We start from the raw sequence: 14,950 nt of genomic DNA on the forward strand, positions 1-14,950 counted from the left end.
TGATCATGTGCTTTTTCCCTCCTTTAATTTTTCTGACCCCTTCGATCCCTTTCTGGTAGAACAGTTCATGATTGAAGCCAACACATTCGATTATGGTTCTTTATATGGCAAATTTCTTCTTATAGCCTTTTTGTACACTAGTTATGGATATTTTTTCGTAGGTTTGGGGTATTTCATCTTCCTTACTCTTGTTCTGAATAATATGAACTGATTCTTGCTTGTGTGTGTGGGTGATTAATTACGTTCTTTTCCCATACTTTTTTGGTCTGTGTAATGTCTTATTTAGAATCCATCTTGAGCTGCTATTTTTAAACTTTTGAGTCAATTTTCTTGTTATTTGAAAGGCTGCAGTTTCTAGACTCGGAGGTGTAGGATATTCCAAGTTATTGTGCAGGTTTTCCTTGGCTCTCATGTTGTGTTTCTTGGTATAAACCAGAAATATGTCTCATTCGCAGGTTCTTTCATGGGATTGAGATGATGGAGGATGGTGATGATGACGATCCATGATCTCTCCTTCTGTCTTGACGAATAAAACAACCAAGGATTCTTGAATATGACGGTGAGAGGGAAGACAGATATAAATCCAATTCTACTGAAAGTTGGTGTGGCTTTAGTTTTTTCAGTTGCTGGATTTCTCTTCTCTCGCCTAAGAACAAGAAGAATGAAGCCCTCTACTACTCCACCCTCAAGCCGCCCTTCAGGTTTGTTTGTTTTTTTCTCCCCTCTAAACTTCAATATTCCTGTCTCTTTCCCTCTCCCTCCTGGATTTGATTTGAATGATGAACACATTTTTTAGGTGGTAGAGATCAATACGAAGATGGTCTTCATGTTATAAAGGCAGCATCTATCCTTGCTTCACTGTTTCGGATGGACATATTCTGGATACTGTGAGTAATAGAAAATACTCCAGAATGTTTGCTGAACTTTACTTTTGGTATTGATATTGAATTATTGATAGACTGGTGAACTTCTTTCCAGATACCAAACATTGGCTCATCTTCTGCATGATTAGTAGGAATTCAAGCCATTTCCAATTTTAGAAAATAATCTTTTCCGTTGATTTCCCCTTGATTTCATATTCAAAATGGAAATACTCGTCAACTGTTCTGAAGTTTTTGGCGACATCTTTTTCATATCAGTTATATAGAAATCTTTCAGGAGCTGTGAAAAGAAACTTGTGTAGGAAGCTAGGGGTATTTTTCTTACTGCCAATTTATTTCCAACTGGAACGCCCTCTGTTTCAATCATTTTGTCTCCGAATTTTTTCCTTGGTGACAATTTTTTCATCTGCAGAAAAAATATTGAAAATGGCTATAAACTGCTATGCACGTATACATTTGTCAATAAAATTTTATTGCCAAAGAAAGTAGCATTCATGCAAAAACTTCCCTACAAAACTTTAGAGAAATGAATAATTCCAGTTATTCCATGCATTTAGAACTGGAATTTTGTGCATCACTACTTGACTAAAACAAGGAAATAATGACAAATATCTATGCAGCAAGAAGAAACGTGCGTCAGTAAAGTGATGGTTGAGAATTCCCCATCTGGTCTCTCTCCAAGCTGTAAAAGAAGTGGTGAAGAAGATGAATTCCTCTTACCTGAGTTTAATGATCTTGAGAAGGAGTTAGACTTTGGAGTCACTCTTGTTGGAGATTCTTATAAGAAAGATGAAGAAACACCAAGATCAATGGTAGAATCTCCTAAAGCACACGTAATTCCACAAAAGGATGACTATGAGGAAGAGATCCTGCGTCTCAGGAGCAAAATTGAAATGCTTCAGGAGAGGGAAAAAGATCTTGAGGTTCAACTGCTTGAGTACTGTGGTCTGAGAGAGCAAGAAAAAGCTGCGATGGAGCTCCAAAATCGATTGAAGATAACCATTACAGAGATGAAGATGTTAAATCTAAAGGTTGAGACATTGCAGTCTGAGAACCTGGCATTGGAGGCTCAAGTGGCTAATCATGCTAAAGTGGAGGCTGAGCTTGAGGCTGCTAAAGCCAAAGTCCAACTGCTCCAGAAGAAACTTAGGCTCGAAGCTGAACAGAATAGGGAACAGATCTTAGCCCTTCAAAAAAGAGTTGCTAAGTTGCAAGAGCAAGAAAGAGAAGTTGCTGCTAGTGATCAAGGTATTCAAGAAAAACTGCAAAAACTAAAGGATCTGGAGTCTGAGGCAGAAGAGTTGAGGAAATCTAATTTGAGATTGCAGATTGAAAATTCTGAATTGGCTCAGAGATTGGATTCTACTCAGATCCTTGCGAATTCTGTTCTGGAAAAACCTGAGGTAATAAGATTATGGTCGACCTACATCCTTTAGTTATCGTGGAATGTAGTTTTACCTGACAGTCATATATACTTTTGGATGCAGGTAGATGCTTTGAAGGAAGAAATGACCGTCTTAGACAACAGAATGAGGACTTAATGAAGGAAACTGAGCGACTACAAGCTGATCGGTGTTTAGATGTTGAGGAGTTGGTGTATCTGCGGTGGATAAATGCCTGTCTAAGATATGAACTGCGGAATTATCAACCTCCACCTGGTAAAACGGTAGCAAGGGATCTAAGCAAAACTTGAGCCCTGCGTCTGAGAAGAAAGCCAAGCAGCTTATATTTGAATATGCGACTACTGATGGCATAGGGAAGGAGGAGTTCCCATGATAGACTATGATTCAGATCGGTGGTCCTTCCTCTCCCTGGCTTCTTTTCTCACAGACTCTGCAGAGTGTGATGATAATTCTTCTGTTGATGATTCATCTGCTGCCAAAACTAACACCTCAAGCAAGGCTAAAATTTTCAGAAAGCTTAGACGGTTGCTACGAGGCAAACATGGCCACGATCATCATCAAGAAGGTAGCGAATTTTCACATTTTAGTCCCAGCATTGTAACAGAAAATGATGCTGGAGCTGTAGGTCACTGGAATGAATTTGCAACTCCCACTTGGACATCTAGAACTTCCTTTGATTCGCATGGGGCGACAAAGTTAAAGGAGAAAAAGGGGAAAATGAGGAATAGCATTGAAGTAGGAGGATCAGAGAGATTCATTCATAGCAAGTTAGGTTTGGGAGATTTAAAAAACCGACTTGGCTCTTTGCCAGATTCCTTAGACACAGCGAAAGCCGAGTTGGTGAAGTATGCGGAAGCTTTAAAAGGCCCTGGTGTTAGTGCCCCGGACAAGTTGCATAAGAGATCAGCATCATATCTATAGTTCATTTTAACTTACAAAAGTATAGCAGGTCCCTTTTTCATTTTTCAAACACCTCGTCATCAAGTGAAGATTTTGGATTAACAGGGTATACAGAAGTAAATGCTCATGTATCATATGGGCCGTTAGGATCTATTCAGAGGCTAACGGTCTTATAAATAAGAGTGTACTCTCAATCATGGGTTACCATGCATCATTATATACCAATATTAATCTGGGAGTTCAGAGGAAATAATAAGCTCCCTTTTTGAGCATAAAATTCTGTTCCCCTTCCCCCCCCCCCCCCCCCAAAAAAAAAAAAGGGAAGAGAGCCCTATCTGCTTTCATCTCATTGAAACGTGGAAGGCCATTTCGTTTCGTAAGGAAAGCATTAAAAAAACTGTTAAATTTACAATGGAGAAAACTGATGGTACTTGACCCAAAAAAAGTGGCACGATTGGAAATTTGCGTGTGATTAATTGTTCTCTTCAGTTTACGGTGAAGAGTCATGGAAGAAGTCGTTGCAGAGGCATATATGCCGGCTGGCCTCAAGACCTTACTATAATTCCCTACTCCGATTGATCAGTATTATCCAAAACTCAAATGAACATTTGTGTTTATATTACGCTTGTGATTCCCTGGGAAGATTGTTTCTTCTTTTCATTTCTTTGGTCAATAATTATTAATGAGCAAGTGAAAAACGTCTGTTTATTTCTTATTAGTTATTCTTGTCGAAAGAAAGCAAACTGCGATCTGCAATTTTCGTTTTTAATCAGCAATTTTTTCTTCTGTTTTCTGATGGTATAAGCTACTAGATTGAGGGGGAAAAACAGTACAAGAAAGAACCATCTCTTTGGAGATAATGTATAGAAATTCTTATTTCTTAAATGTGAAATAAAAATCAGAACATAAATTGCAATCTGCTTTTAGAACTGCTCACAATCTCTTGCAATGTAACAAGTCGTGCCCTTTATGGCTTCATAACAGAAGGAGCCTCCAAATGAGTACATTTATCAGAAACATTAAGACAATATAATAAATAAATTACATAACTGTCCGCTTCACTTTCATGAGAAATAGTGGTGTGCAAGTAAGTCTTATAGAGATCAAGGTAGTCACTAATAAGTGCTTATGAGATGAGGGCTATGCCTTGAACAATTAGGGCATCGGCTAGAACCTGGTTAGCAGCTTGAGAAGGATGAACGCTGTCCCAAAACACATACTGGGTAGCATTAGAACAAGTCCCTGGTGATTTTGGATTGCACAATAATGATGTTGTCTCTACAGTTCCAGTCCCGCAGCAACCTCTTCTTGCCTCCACAAAACCTGCCAGTATCACAAGTGTAAACAGAAAAATCAGATAATTTTCATCATATTTTTTTTTTCAGAGAAAGGAGAAAAAGATTTTTGTGGTTAGTTTTTATTCTTGGTGTAGCTGTTATGTATACCGTATTTTGAAGGTGACTGGACAAGGTCATTGAGAGGCTTGAAAATATCAAAGATAACTATCTTGAGACCAGGAAGCTGCTTTTGGAGATTTGCTGCGGCAGAGCTGATCTTTTTGTTAAATGCTTGTGCATCTGTATTTATCCTTGAGACACATCCATTCTCATGATATCCAAACAGAGTTCTTGCAGCAGGTAAGCAACCCAATGGAGGGAGTGAGGTCACTCCAATTTTCCTAGCTCCCAATCCATACAAGTCCTATGTTTCAAACAGAGCAGAGAATCAGAGAGATTCTAGGCAGAATCCTTCTAGAAACAATAAGATCAATAAAATTATACACAAGTATGTCACAGATTAGTTGCAAAGAGAACTACAAACAATGCATAATGATGGATCTGTTCTATTTGAGAATTTTGTTATCGAATCATATATATGCAAGTCTGCTTATGCCTTTAATCTGTCCAAATAATTTGTTCTGGTGTATGTGGAGAAAAAATAACCAAAATACCTTGATGAAGCTTTGAAATGATCCCAAAAGGTATGAACCATACTGATCTGGAGTGAAGGCTTTGTTGATCCAAGGATTGACATAGTAATTTTGAACAAAGTCACTGCTTCCAGCACTCAATAAGTACAATGCACCCTTTATAATTGATGCTGCCTTTTGATTTCCAGCAACTTTGTTCAGCTTGCTTTGGTATTCCTTGAAGTAGTTTAATTGTTGAGACAATGGGATTGCATGCTGCAAGAACAAAAAAATGAGTGAACATGCTTTTTCTTAAGCCATATTCAAAATTTTCCGGTTCAAAACTTACATTCAAAATAGCAGCTTTCTCATCATAACCAGAGGCAGCTGAAGCAAAATTTGCTCCCAAAAGAAGATTCTTCCCTGACGCCTGTGGGCTAAGATATGCAGGTGGATAGCTCTTGAATCCCAGAGTTTCAGCTGCAAAAAAGGAAAAATCTCAACAATGATCAAGCTTTCTCTTCACTTTCGTATTTTTTTTTTTGCCACCTGAATGCTTTTTCATTATAAAATTTTTTTACTGGACCTAGACATTAGCTCATGGTGAGCTTTGACGATGATGTTGACTCTCATGGTAAATGACAGTAACGATAACAAACTTCCTTATAAAGAATTTCCCCCTTTCAAAACGCGTAGTAAAGTTTAGGTTCAGGGAGAATATGTTTTCGACAAAAACTAGCAGGAAAGCATTTAACAGCAAATTTTTCCATGGGAAAAATTTTTCAAGGAAACAAATGGATCCGTGAATAAAATTCCAAGGTTGATGCTTTGCACTTACCGGTAATATCAGTAGCTAATTTTCCATTGCAAAACCTTCCAGTGGGTTGATGGTTGACAAAATCTCTTCCATAGGGAGGGTAATCTGCCTTAAAAAGAGTGGGCAAATAGTCATTATTTCCCACATCAACTGCAGAATCACCAAAGGTTATGATAGCAGGCACAAGTGTATCTTGTGCATTCCCTCTTGTTAGGAAGAAAAATGCTAAGATCAGAATAAGTGTTTCTCTATGACTGGTCTTCATCTTCCCAGTTTTCTCTTTGCTAGCAAGGAGCTTCAATGGAGGGTCTTAACTGGGTAATAGATCCTTATATGGCAGCTGAAAGAGACCATAATTGAAGTGGGGAAGATGGGAGTTGAGAACGTCCATTAAATGCTTCATCAAACAGTCATGTCTGCATTAATGGTGAACGAATTCTATTCAGTTCTATTCCTTGCCTATGGTGTATTCTTCCATCCTATTTCTGATACTATATGGTCATTATTGCTCGTATCTATCCTTTTTAACACAAAGAAATCAACTTTACGGCTTAATTTAGTCCGTTCATTTACTATGGTGAAGCTGAGTAGTTGAATATTTCGAGTGTAAAAGCTGGCATTGTAACCTTGGACTTGGTCATCAGTGAGCTTGCATGTGCAGGATTTATTTCGGTTGTTGCACGCAGAAGTTGACTACTGGTGAGGAGTGACAAGTTGGCATGAACATATCTAGTGACACCTATTTTTTTAAATGATCTAATTGAATCTCGAATCATCATTAATATTCAAATAAATTACTTATATAGTAAGAAAATCCCCTCTATAAAATTTTTTTACTACCTTCTGTAAAAAATATAATATGCACTTTGTAGTGTAAATTATACTATAAAGTAAATCTTATATTTAGGACTAGTATTTTTTATCAATATAATAACTACTTATGTAAAATGTATTTTTTCTCAAAATAAATTAGTTAGGTGTCTTAATTATCATTTTAAGAATGAATTTATAGTTTGAAGTTTAAATCCAATCAGTCTCATAAGCTTACACAGGAAATCGACAAAATGTAAATGGCAGAGAAGACTTTTGCAATATTTATCAAAGGTGGAGAAAGCCAAATGACATTTATGGAGATCAGAGGAGTGGCAAGTACAATAAAGTTAACCATATTAAAAAAAGTTAATAAAATTTAATTGCTCATATTATTTTTGTTATGAAGTTATGAACTTCCTGTTTAGAAGAAAAATATAAGAACAGTACTACCACGGAGGATGTCTTTGGATTTCCTGCAAAAGAAAGGTGAATACATGTATTCCTTATTCCTATCCGGAAAGAATTTTTTATTCGCTTTGTTGGAGACTGTAATTTTTTTTTTTTAATATGTCGATCTTAGAAATATACTCTCCCATTCATATCAACTTGATGAATATAGAAGTTGTCTGAATCAACTTCCTCGATCTAACTGTCTTGTTATATAGCTTTAGCTTGTGGCTATATTTAAACACAACCTTTTTTTTTTTTGGGTCTAGTTTACGATATTCCCTTTCCATCTTGATGACCATTACCAGATTCACAAGCCAGAAAGGGACTTAGCCAAAGAACCAAACTTTATATGTCTGGTTAAGCTTAAACCTTCCAGAGTCCTTAACAAAAGAAGTTGGTTATATGTTACCATCAGCATTTACTGCTAATGAACTTTAAAGATGCCAGATGGGACATATAGCATGGGCCTCTTTAATTTTATTTCAATTTCATATCACTGCTACTGCATGAACTGATATTTACTCTCTTGAAAGCTAGTTTTGGCCCCACAGCATTTGAACACAGTACCCACCTTTAGGGGTAAGTTTTGGGCAACAGAGCTCTGTTAAATAGTAAGTACTAATTAGTAATAATGGATTGCAAAAGTAAAAAAAATATATATATATATATATATATATATATATATATAGGAGATGACTTTTGAGGGAATATATAAGGGTAACTTTTTCGGTTTGGTTGGCAAAAAAAATAAATCGGTTTGGTCAAAGCTAGACATGACGCGTTTTGCAATTAGTGAAGGACACTAATATGTTCTTCTCGTTCTGAGACGCTTTGGACCCAGCAATCTGTCTATGTCGAAGGGAAATTTAGGTCGATTGGAGTTAGGTACATCTTCTTGTGCATTTATTATTAATATATGCATATATCTATTGACAGATAGCATATCTAATTATTTATTATGAGAGGCCAGCATCTCATTTGAATCCTTTAAGTTTCAACCTTTACTTTTTTCTGTTCTGCTTTTGAATTATCTTCTTGCAATGCATCCATAATTTGAACATTTTCCTTGGTTTTCCTGACAGGTATACTCAACTTCTATATTTAATAATATATTTTTTAATCATTCCGCTTTTTATTTGTTGCTTCCTTCAATAATGTTATCAAGTGAGACTCGATATTGGGTTAAAGCCTTCAAAGACCTGTAACAAAGAACAAATTATTCTTTCACCATACTCATGTAAACATGAGACGGATTTATATAAAATGATCCTTAAAACGTACAAGCACAAAAAGCTTAGTCTTGTTTAGCAGAAACAGAAGTGAGATACTTGTGGCTACCTAGCAGAGAGAGTAGTCACTGATTCACAGTTCACAGTATAATGGAGGGAATCACTTGTTGTGCTATTCGTCCTTGGATGGTCCATCTCCATAGCTAAACATTCTTGTAGTTCTTGCAATACGTAACTTATTTCTGGCCTTAGGGTTGGAGTTGGTAAGATACATGCCATGGCTACTTCAACAGCTTTCCATGCTGATGTAACACCAAATTCTCCAGCTAATGTTGGATCAACAATGCCCTCAATATCCCCACATTCAATTTTCGGATGAACCCAATCAAGAATGAAACTAACATTCTCAGGTCCTTTCTTATTGGAGGATGACCAGTTATCAGTTGAAGGAGAATCATCCCAAAACTATAAATATCACTTTTCTTATTTAGGTTTCCAGATCTCTGAAATCTGCAAGGATAACATGTAATTAGGTCAAACGGATTTTTTTTGGTTATTATAACAGGTAGGGTTTAAAAATTTTTTAATTAATGAATTGAAACCAAATATTACGTTGTCCGTAGTTTTTTTCTTTTTTGGACAAATTTCTTAGATTTTTTCATTTAGATGACAAACACTTACTCTGGATCAATGTAACCAGGTGTACCAGCAGGTTGAGTTGATAGATGTGAGTCTCTTTCATTTGTGAATGCTCTAGACAGTCCAAAATCAGCAATCTTGGCTAGCTTATATTTGTTCAATAAAATGTTGGATGGCTTCAAGTCTCTATGAATTATAGGATTCTTACAACCATTATGAAGATATTCCAATCCTGCAACCCCACTGGACTATATAAGAAAGAGGTAAATATAATAAAGCCTGTTAAGTAGAGAAAAGATCAACATATGGTAGTTTGGTCACCTTTTGCTGCATCATTTGCGACTTGAAGTCTCTCATTCCACTTCAAAACATTTGAGTTTTTCTCTGCAAATATAAATTTGCCTCTCAGCAAGGTGCTTCAGGATCAAAAAGCATGTATATATATAATTATGAAGCAATTTAAAGTGTTTGACCAGCCAGATTTAACCATAGGAAAGTAAGTGAGTGATTTGAGTTGCAGTATTTACTATCTTGCCTTTATTATCTATTAATGAGATCACATTATCTATATAAATGTGTTTAATGCATGAAAAACAGACTAAAGTCACACAATCAGTGATGCCACAGGGTTTTCTATGTAAGACAAACCCGATAATAGTTGGCCGAGGTCTCCATTATCCATGTATTCATAAATCAATGCTTTTATGTCATTTTCATGACAATATCCAACGAGCGAAACCAAATTTCTGTGATGAATAACCGCTAAGAGTTGAACCTACAAGTTAAAAGGCTCCATGATCATAAATGAATAATATAATAGTTGGCCACTCAATTTGCATATATTTGAAAACATTGGAATTTCATGTCTAACCTCTGATTCAAATTCCTTGTACCCTTGCTTTGATGATGGAGAAAGTAATTTTACTGCAACTTGAGTATCATCTTCTAAAGTGCCAAGATAAACTTTCCCAAATCCTCCTTCCTCCGATGATAGTTTTGAAATTGTTGGTGATGCGGAGAACTTGTAAGTAAGAAAATTCTCGACTACTTTGTTTTAGAATTCCCATCTTTTGGGATTTGATTGACAAAACTGCATCATTATATTAAATGTGAGATAGAAGTGTATCAAAAATTTACTGCGCAAGTACCATCCTATGTCTCAATGGTTATTCAACGAGAAATAGAACAAGCATGGATTAAAGGTTTCTAACTTCTCATCTCAGCGATGTTACAATTGCAAAACACATCTGTGCTTGTAACTACTATATGCAAATATTCAGGAAACATTCGTGTTATATATACCTTGTCTTTTCTTTCTGAGTCTCCAAATTATCAAAGAAAGAATGATAATTAGGACCAAAACTGCAATTGATGCAATAAGAGGAATTACAAACTTGTGTTCTTTGCATGAATTTTTCTGACAGAGGCCTGGATTGCTGGATACACTGTTAAAATAAGAAGACAAAGCATTAGAGAGTTTTGAGCAAATGAAGAGAAGTAATGACATGTACACTGCGTTTTCACAGATATCGCAGCTAAAACTGGGGAGTCATGAGGGTGTACGTACAACAACAACAACCAATCATGAGGGTGTACATGAACACAAGAATATTATTCACAGACAAAATTAAAGAGAACTACTTAACCATTTTTCCCCGAAAAAAATGTTATAAGCAAATATAATGCAAGATTGACAGACTGAGTAAACCAGAATCTGAATTTGGTATTGAAGGCAAGCACACCTTAGCTGCAGATCAGCCTTTTCCCTCAAAGCCTTTGGAATTGAACCTGTGAGCTTGTTTCCAGTCAAATTACTGAAACATGAATTTTGTTTTTGAGATACTTTACTTCACATATCAGAGCATGAAAATTAAGATGTATATTGAGGTCTCACAGGACTTTCAAATTAGGAAGATCAGCAAGAAATTCTGGCAGTTGTCCGATCAATTCATTATTTGACAAATCTCTACCAAAGAAAAAAAAAGACACTAATGTTAATACCAAAATATTTAATAATGATAAGAAAAAAGAGTTGAATGTTAGGATCTGTCCCCTGTTAAAAACTTACAAGGACTCCAAGTTCTGCAGATTGGCAAATGAAGGAGCTATCTGTCCTGTCAATTTGCTTAAGCTTAGGTTCCTACGATTTTGTCACCAAAACAAATCAAATAAGGAAGAGAAACCTGAGGAATTTATAACACATACACCATCAAATCAGATATCTTAATTTATAACCATGAATTTGTTTCAAATTAAAAAATCATAAATAGAGCAGCAATACAGTACTACTTACAATGAAATGATCCTTGAATTGTTGTCAGCACTGCAACCCAAACCTTCCCATCGTAAGTTAGATGGAATACATGGGTCACCTTGCCAAGTGATTCTAGAAATTCCATATGTACGTTTGATTTCCATGATAGCATTAACTGTGTATACAATTTCCAATAAGAAACAAAACAACCCTGTTGAGAAATTTCCATAAACACATCTAATTACAAATTTATAAGCATTAGGCTTTACCATCTTCTGCATTTGTTGGTGAATTTGGCAGTGGGGTGTATCTGTATATTTCAAAGGCATTGAGGATGGGAGGAGCGTCAGATTCAGAAGCTGCCCTGATTGTGAAACGAACATTACCGTTATTACTTGCCATCTTGGAACTTATAGTGACAGGCTTCAAGTATTCAAGAGGCTGAGAGATGAAGTTTATGTCATCAAAAGTGACATTGATAATTCTTCTGTGATGAGGGGGAAGCTTTTGAATTTCGGCGAAGTGGAGGAGCACGTAATATTGGAAAGATGCATCATAAATCCAATTCAATGCTAAGGGGATGGAACTATTACGCGGCTGTGCTGCTGTGCTTAATAATTCTGACGACAGCTTATAACTGGAATCTTGTGCTCTTATTTCTGCTGACGTGTTTAAACGATAATATGTGTCAAAATCATACAACAGCCACACTCGATCGTACACATCGTCTTGATACCTGTGTTATGAGTAACAGTTATTATCTCTGCAATTACAAGAGACAAGTTGCTATTAACTTGTTTGTTAGCTCTCATATCAAGGGCACCTAAGTGGGATGGATGATCTTATCCTAAAAGTTAGCTGTTAAGGGGAGAGAGAGAGAACTAGTCCACTTAAACTGTTGGAGAAAGAGGAATCATAAACAATAAATAGTTCAATTCATAAGGCAGAAAGATCACACTTTTTATTAACTACAGTGATGCTTTTATATAGGTGTACTAACTTGGGAAATAAGAAAATTTGACTTAGGGAGGCGGCCACTGTTAGATAAGACACTTTTGACTTAGGAAGCAAGCCAATTTAGATGGGACTCTTTTGACTTATTCTACAAATAATTAATTAAATAATTCTAAAATAACTTGAAGCATTAGTTACTACATTATTACGTAATGTAACTTAATATCCCATACTATTAAATTTCCATCATAAACATCAATAGATACAAAAGTTCGAGGGGGTTATGTTTAAATTTAGTCTCAGCAATATATGTAGCAAAAGGGAAAGAATATTACCTGGTAAGAATTGGGAGGCGGCCAGTGCCAACGTCAATGCGGACCTGAAGAGAGAGGGGAAGAGAAATGGAATAGAGAGTGTGATTCAAGGGCCTCAACTCCAAAGCAGAAATAAAAGGAATGCCTTGTCCAGTGTTAACAAGACACACTTGTATTATGTCGATAGGAGGATGTATAATCTCGTAGTATTGGCAGAAACTTCCATTAGGGACTCGAACGGTGTCCCAAAAGTTAGAACCAAAGTAAAGGCCAAAGGAAGGAGGTTGGTTTTTGTTGTCATAATTGCCATATGCAAACACAGCTCTAATAAGATAATTGTAGTTGTTGTTGTCTTTGTTTTGGCGTTGCTTTGGTTTTAGAGTGTAACAGTTTCTGTCTCCCTCCGGAAAGCTTCGTACTGTTTCAAGCTGTCGTCCTTTGTATGCTTTGTCGAATTGGTATTTGAGAGCCGGCGAGATTCCATTACCGATTCCAGTTTCTATGAAGTCTTTGTCTGCTTGATACCAAATCCCTGTTGTTTCATCCACGTAATCCGTGCTTGCTCCACAATCTATGCTTATCATATCTGCACATGAAGCAAATTTTAGTATTATTATTGCTCAAGTTGAGTACTTTATAAGCTGAGTCAATACTTATATTGTTAACTGAGTAACTAACTGGCATAAAACGTTAATAAACTAAATAACCTGTTACCCCTCAGTCAGGGAAACATTTATTGTGAAAGGGATAGAGCCAACTGCTTGGTAGACATATCAGCTAATGGTGCAGCAGACGAAAGAGGCATCAAGTGGATGGCTAGAACTTTATCCTTCATTAGATTGCAATCAATCTAAATATTTCATGAACAGTGGGATTGGCTGCAGTCTTTAAGGCAGATTGGTAATCATATTAGAGCAAGCTGGTTGAGGATGTGTCCCATGCAAATCAGAAAGCAAATAAAGAAGCCATTGAATTTGGCGGTATTGGTTAAAGCCTGATATTCAGCCTTTAAGATGAGACAATAAGAAGACTGGTTAGTTTAAGTGAAGTCATGAACTGAGGTGGGGTAAATTACTTGGACTTCACTTTAATTAAGTTAATATGCTCCAACTACTTGGTTTAATGACTCTTCTGTTAATATTGACTATATTAATGCGAACTTGGAATAGGTTTCTTTATGTTGTATAATTTGTTTGAAAACTTTAAGAGGTTATTTTTTTCAACATTTTCGAACTCATATTCAAATATATCTTTAGTATAATTGAGAATTGACTATATTTGGAGATTAGTTGAAATTCTAAGTGGCAATCTTAGGCGGCAGATGTAGGTTAAGTGATTTGGACAGAACTATTACGGATCTTTGTTGTATTTCTCTCTTCTCTCAAGCTCAAACTTCAGTTAAGATTCAAGATACTGGTAAATCTCTGCACATGGCTCTTCAAGACGATGGTTTCATCATTAGTACCAAGAATTATACAGAAGCTTTTCCGCAAAGGCTTAGAGTGTTTGAGGCTTACATAAAGAATGGAACAAAACCAACTAATCAAGACTTAAGTCGAGCGAGCATCATAAATACACACACACACATATTGAACGAAATTGCATGTAAGTGAAAAGAAAATTGAAAAGCTGGCGAAGTGCTTGCCTGATGAATTATCACCATTGTCTGCAGCAGCCTGTGCTGATGAGTGGCAAACAATGACGAATGAAGCAAACATATACAGAGCAAGAATCCAAGGTGGTGTGCTCTTCCTCTTCATGTTTTCTAAATGAAATGTGGAGACGAAAGTCTCCTGAAATGGATAATAATTAGTACTTCTTTCAGTAGCAGCAAATGAAGGAATATAAATAATATCAAAGAAGGCTACACATTGATTAGAAAGGACCAAGTCAGAACCAAATTAGGTGAACTCATTCAATAAAAAGGCAGAACCATGTGATAACGGTAGAGCTCCAATAAATCTTGGTACATTGAACACTGCTTTGATCCACTTGATCATCAACTTGCATGCCATGGCCGTTAAATTTTGATTTCTTACTCATTATTAAATGCAAATGCAGGACCATAGAGTATAGTAGAGCTCCAAGTCTTTCTTAGATTTTATACAGTTTTATCTCAATATGATTTGACTCTCTCATAAACGATATACAATTAATCATTTTTATTTTAAAAGCATAGTAACATGTACGATGGACTACAAAGTACTTCATGAATTGTTCGGCAAAGCAATTTGCCATCTTGACCATCTCCTTGTCTTGTCGGCAGTGAATCTGCGTACAAACTAACAGACTAGACGAGGTTAATATTTGCATTTAAGGAGTAATCTTGGTTGTTTGACTTGTTTCATCATTCATGGAAAGGTTGACTACGTCTGCATGTTGCCCAG

The 14,950-nt window shown here is 36.2% G+C and overlaps 1 protein-coding gene and 2 pseudogenes across 1 annotated transcript; 1 reads left to right on the forward strand and 2 right to left on the reverse strand.

Annotated features, from left to right (window-relative positions):
• Positions 1 to 847: 847 nt before the first annotated feature.
• Positions 848 to 3,461, forward strand: LOC114715510 (protein CHUP1, chloroplastic-like; annotated as a pseudogene).
• A 572-nt stretch (positions 3,462 to 4,033) lies between these two features.
• Positions 4,034 to 6,215, reverse strand: LOC114715511 (GDSL esterase/lipase APG-like). Its single transcript, XM_028900379.1, has 5 exons — positions 5,932 to 6,215; positions 5,443 to 5,573; positions 5,136 to 5,369; positions 4,630 to 4,885; positions 4,034 to 4,507 (listed from the first exon to the last, which is right to left on the reverse strand). Exons 1-5 carry the CDS (start codon positions 6,173 to 6,175, stop codon positions 4,311 to 4,313), a joined length of 1,062 nt encoding a protein of 353 aa, XP_028756212.1. The 5' UTR covers positions 6,176 to 6,215; the 3' UTR covers positions 4,034 to 4,310.
• Positions 6,216 to 8,382: 2,167 nt separating this feature from the next.
• LOC114715512 (putative leucine-rich repeat receptor-like serine/threonine-protein kinase At2g19230) lies at positions 8,383 to 14,578 on the reverse strand (annotated as a pseudogene).
• Between the last annotated feature and the right edge of the window lie 372 nt (positions 14,579 to 14,950).

Source organism: Neltuma alba, unplaced genomic scaffold, assembly GCF_004799145.2.
Source record: "Neltuma alba isolate B1F8T4 unplaced genomic scaffold, ASM479914v2 tig00011595_pilon, whole genome shotgun sequence".
Lineage (NCBI taxonomy): Eukaryota > Viridiplantae > Streptophyta > Magnoliopsida > Fabales > Fabaceae > Neltuma > Neltuma alba.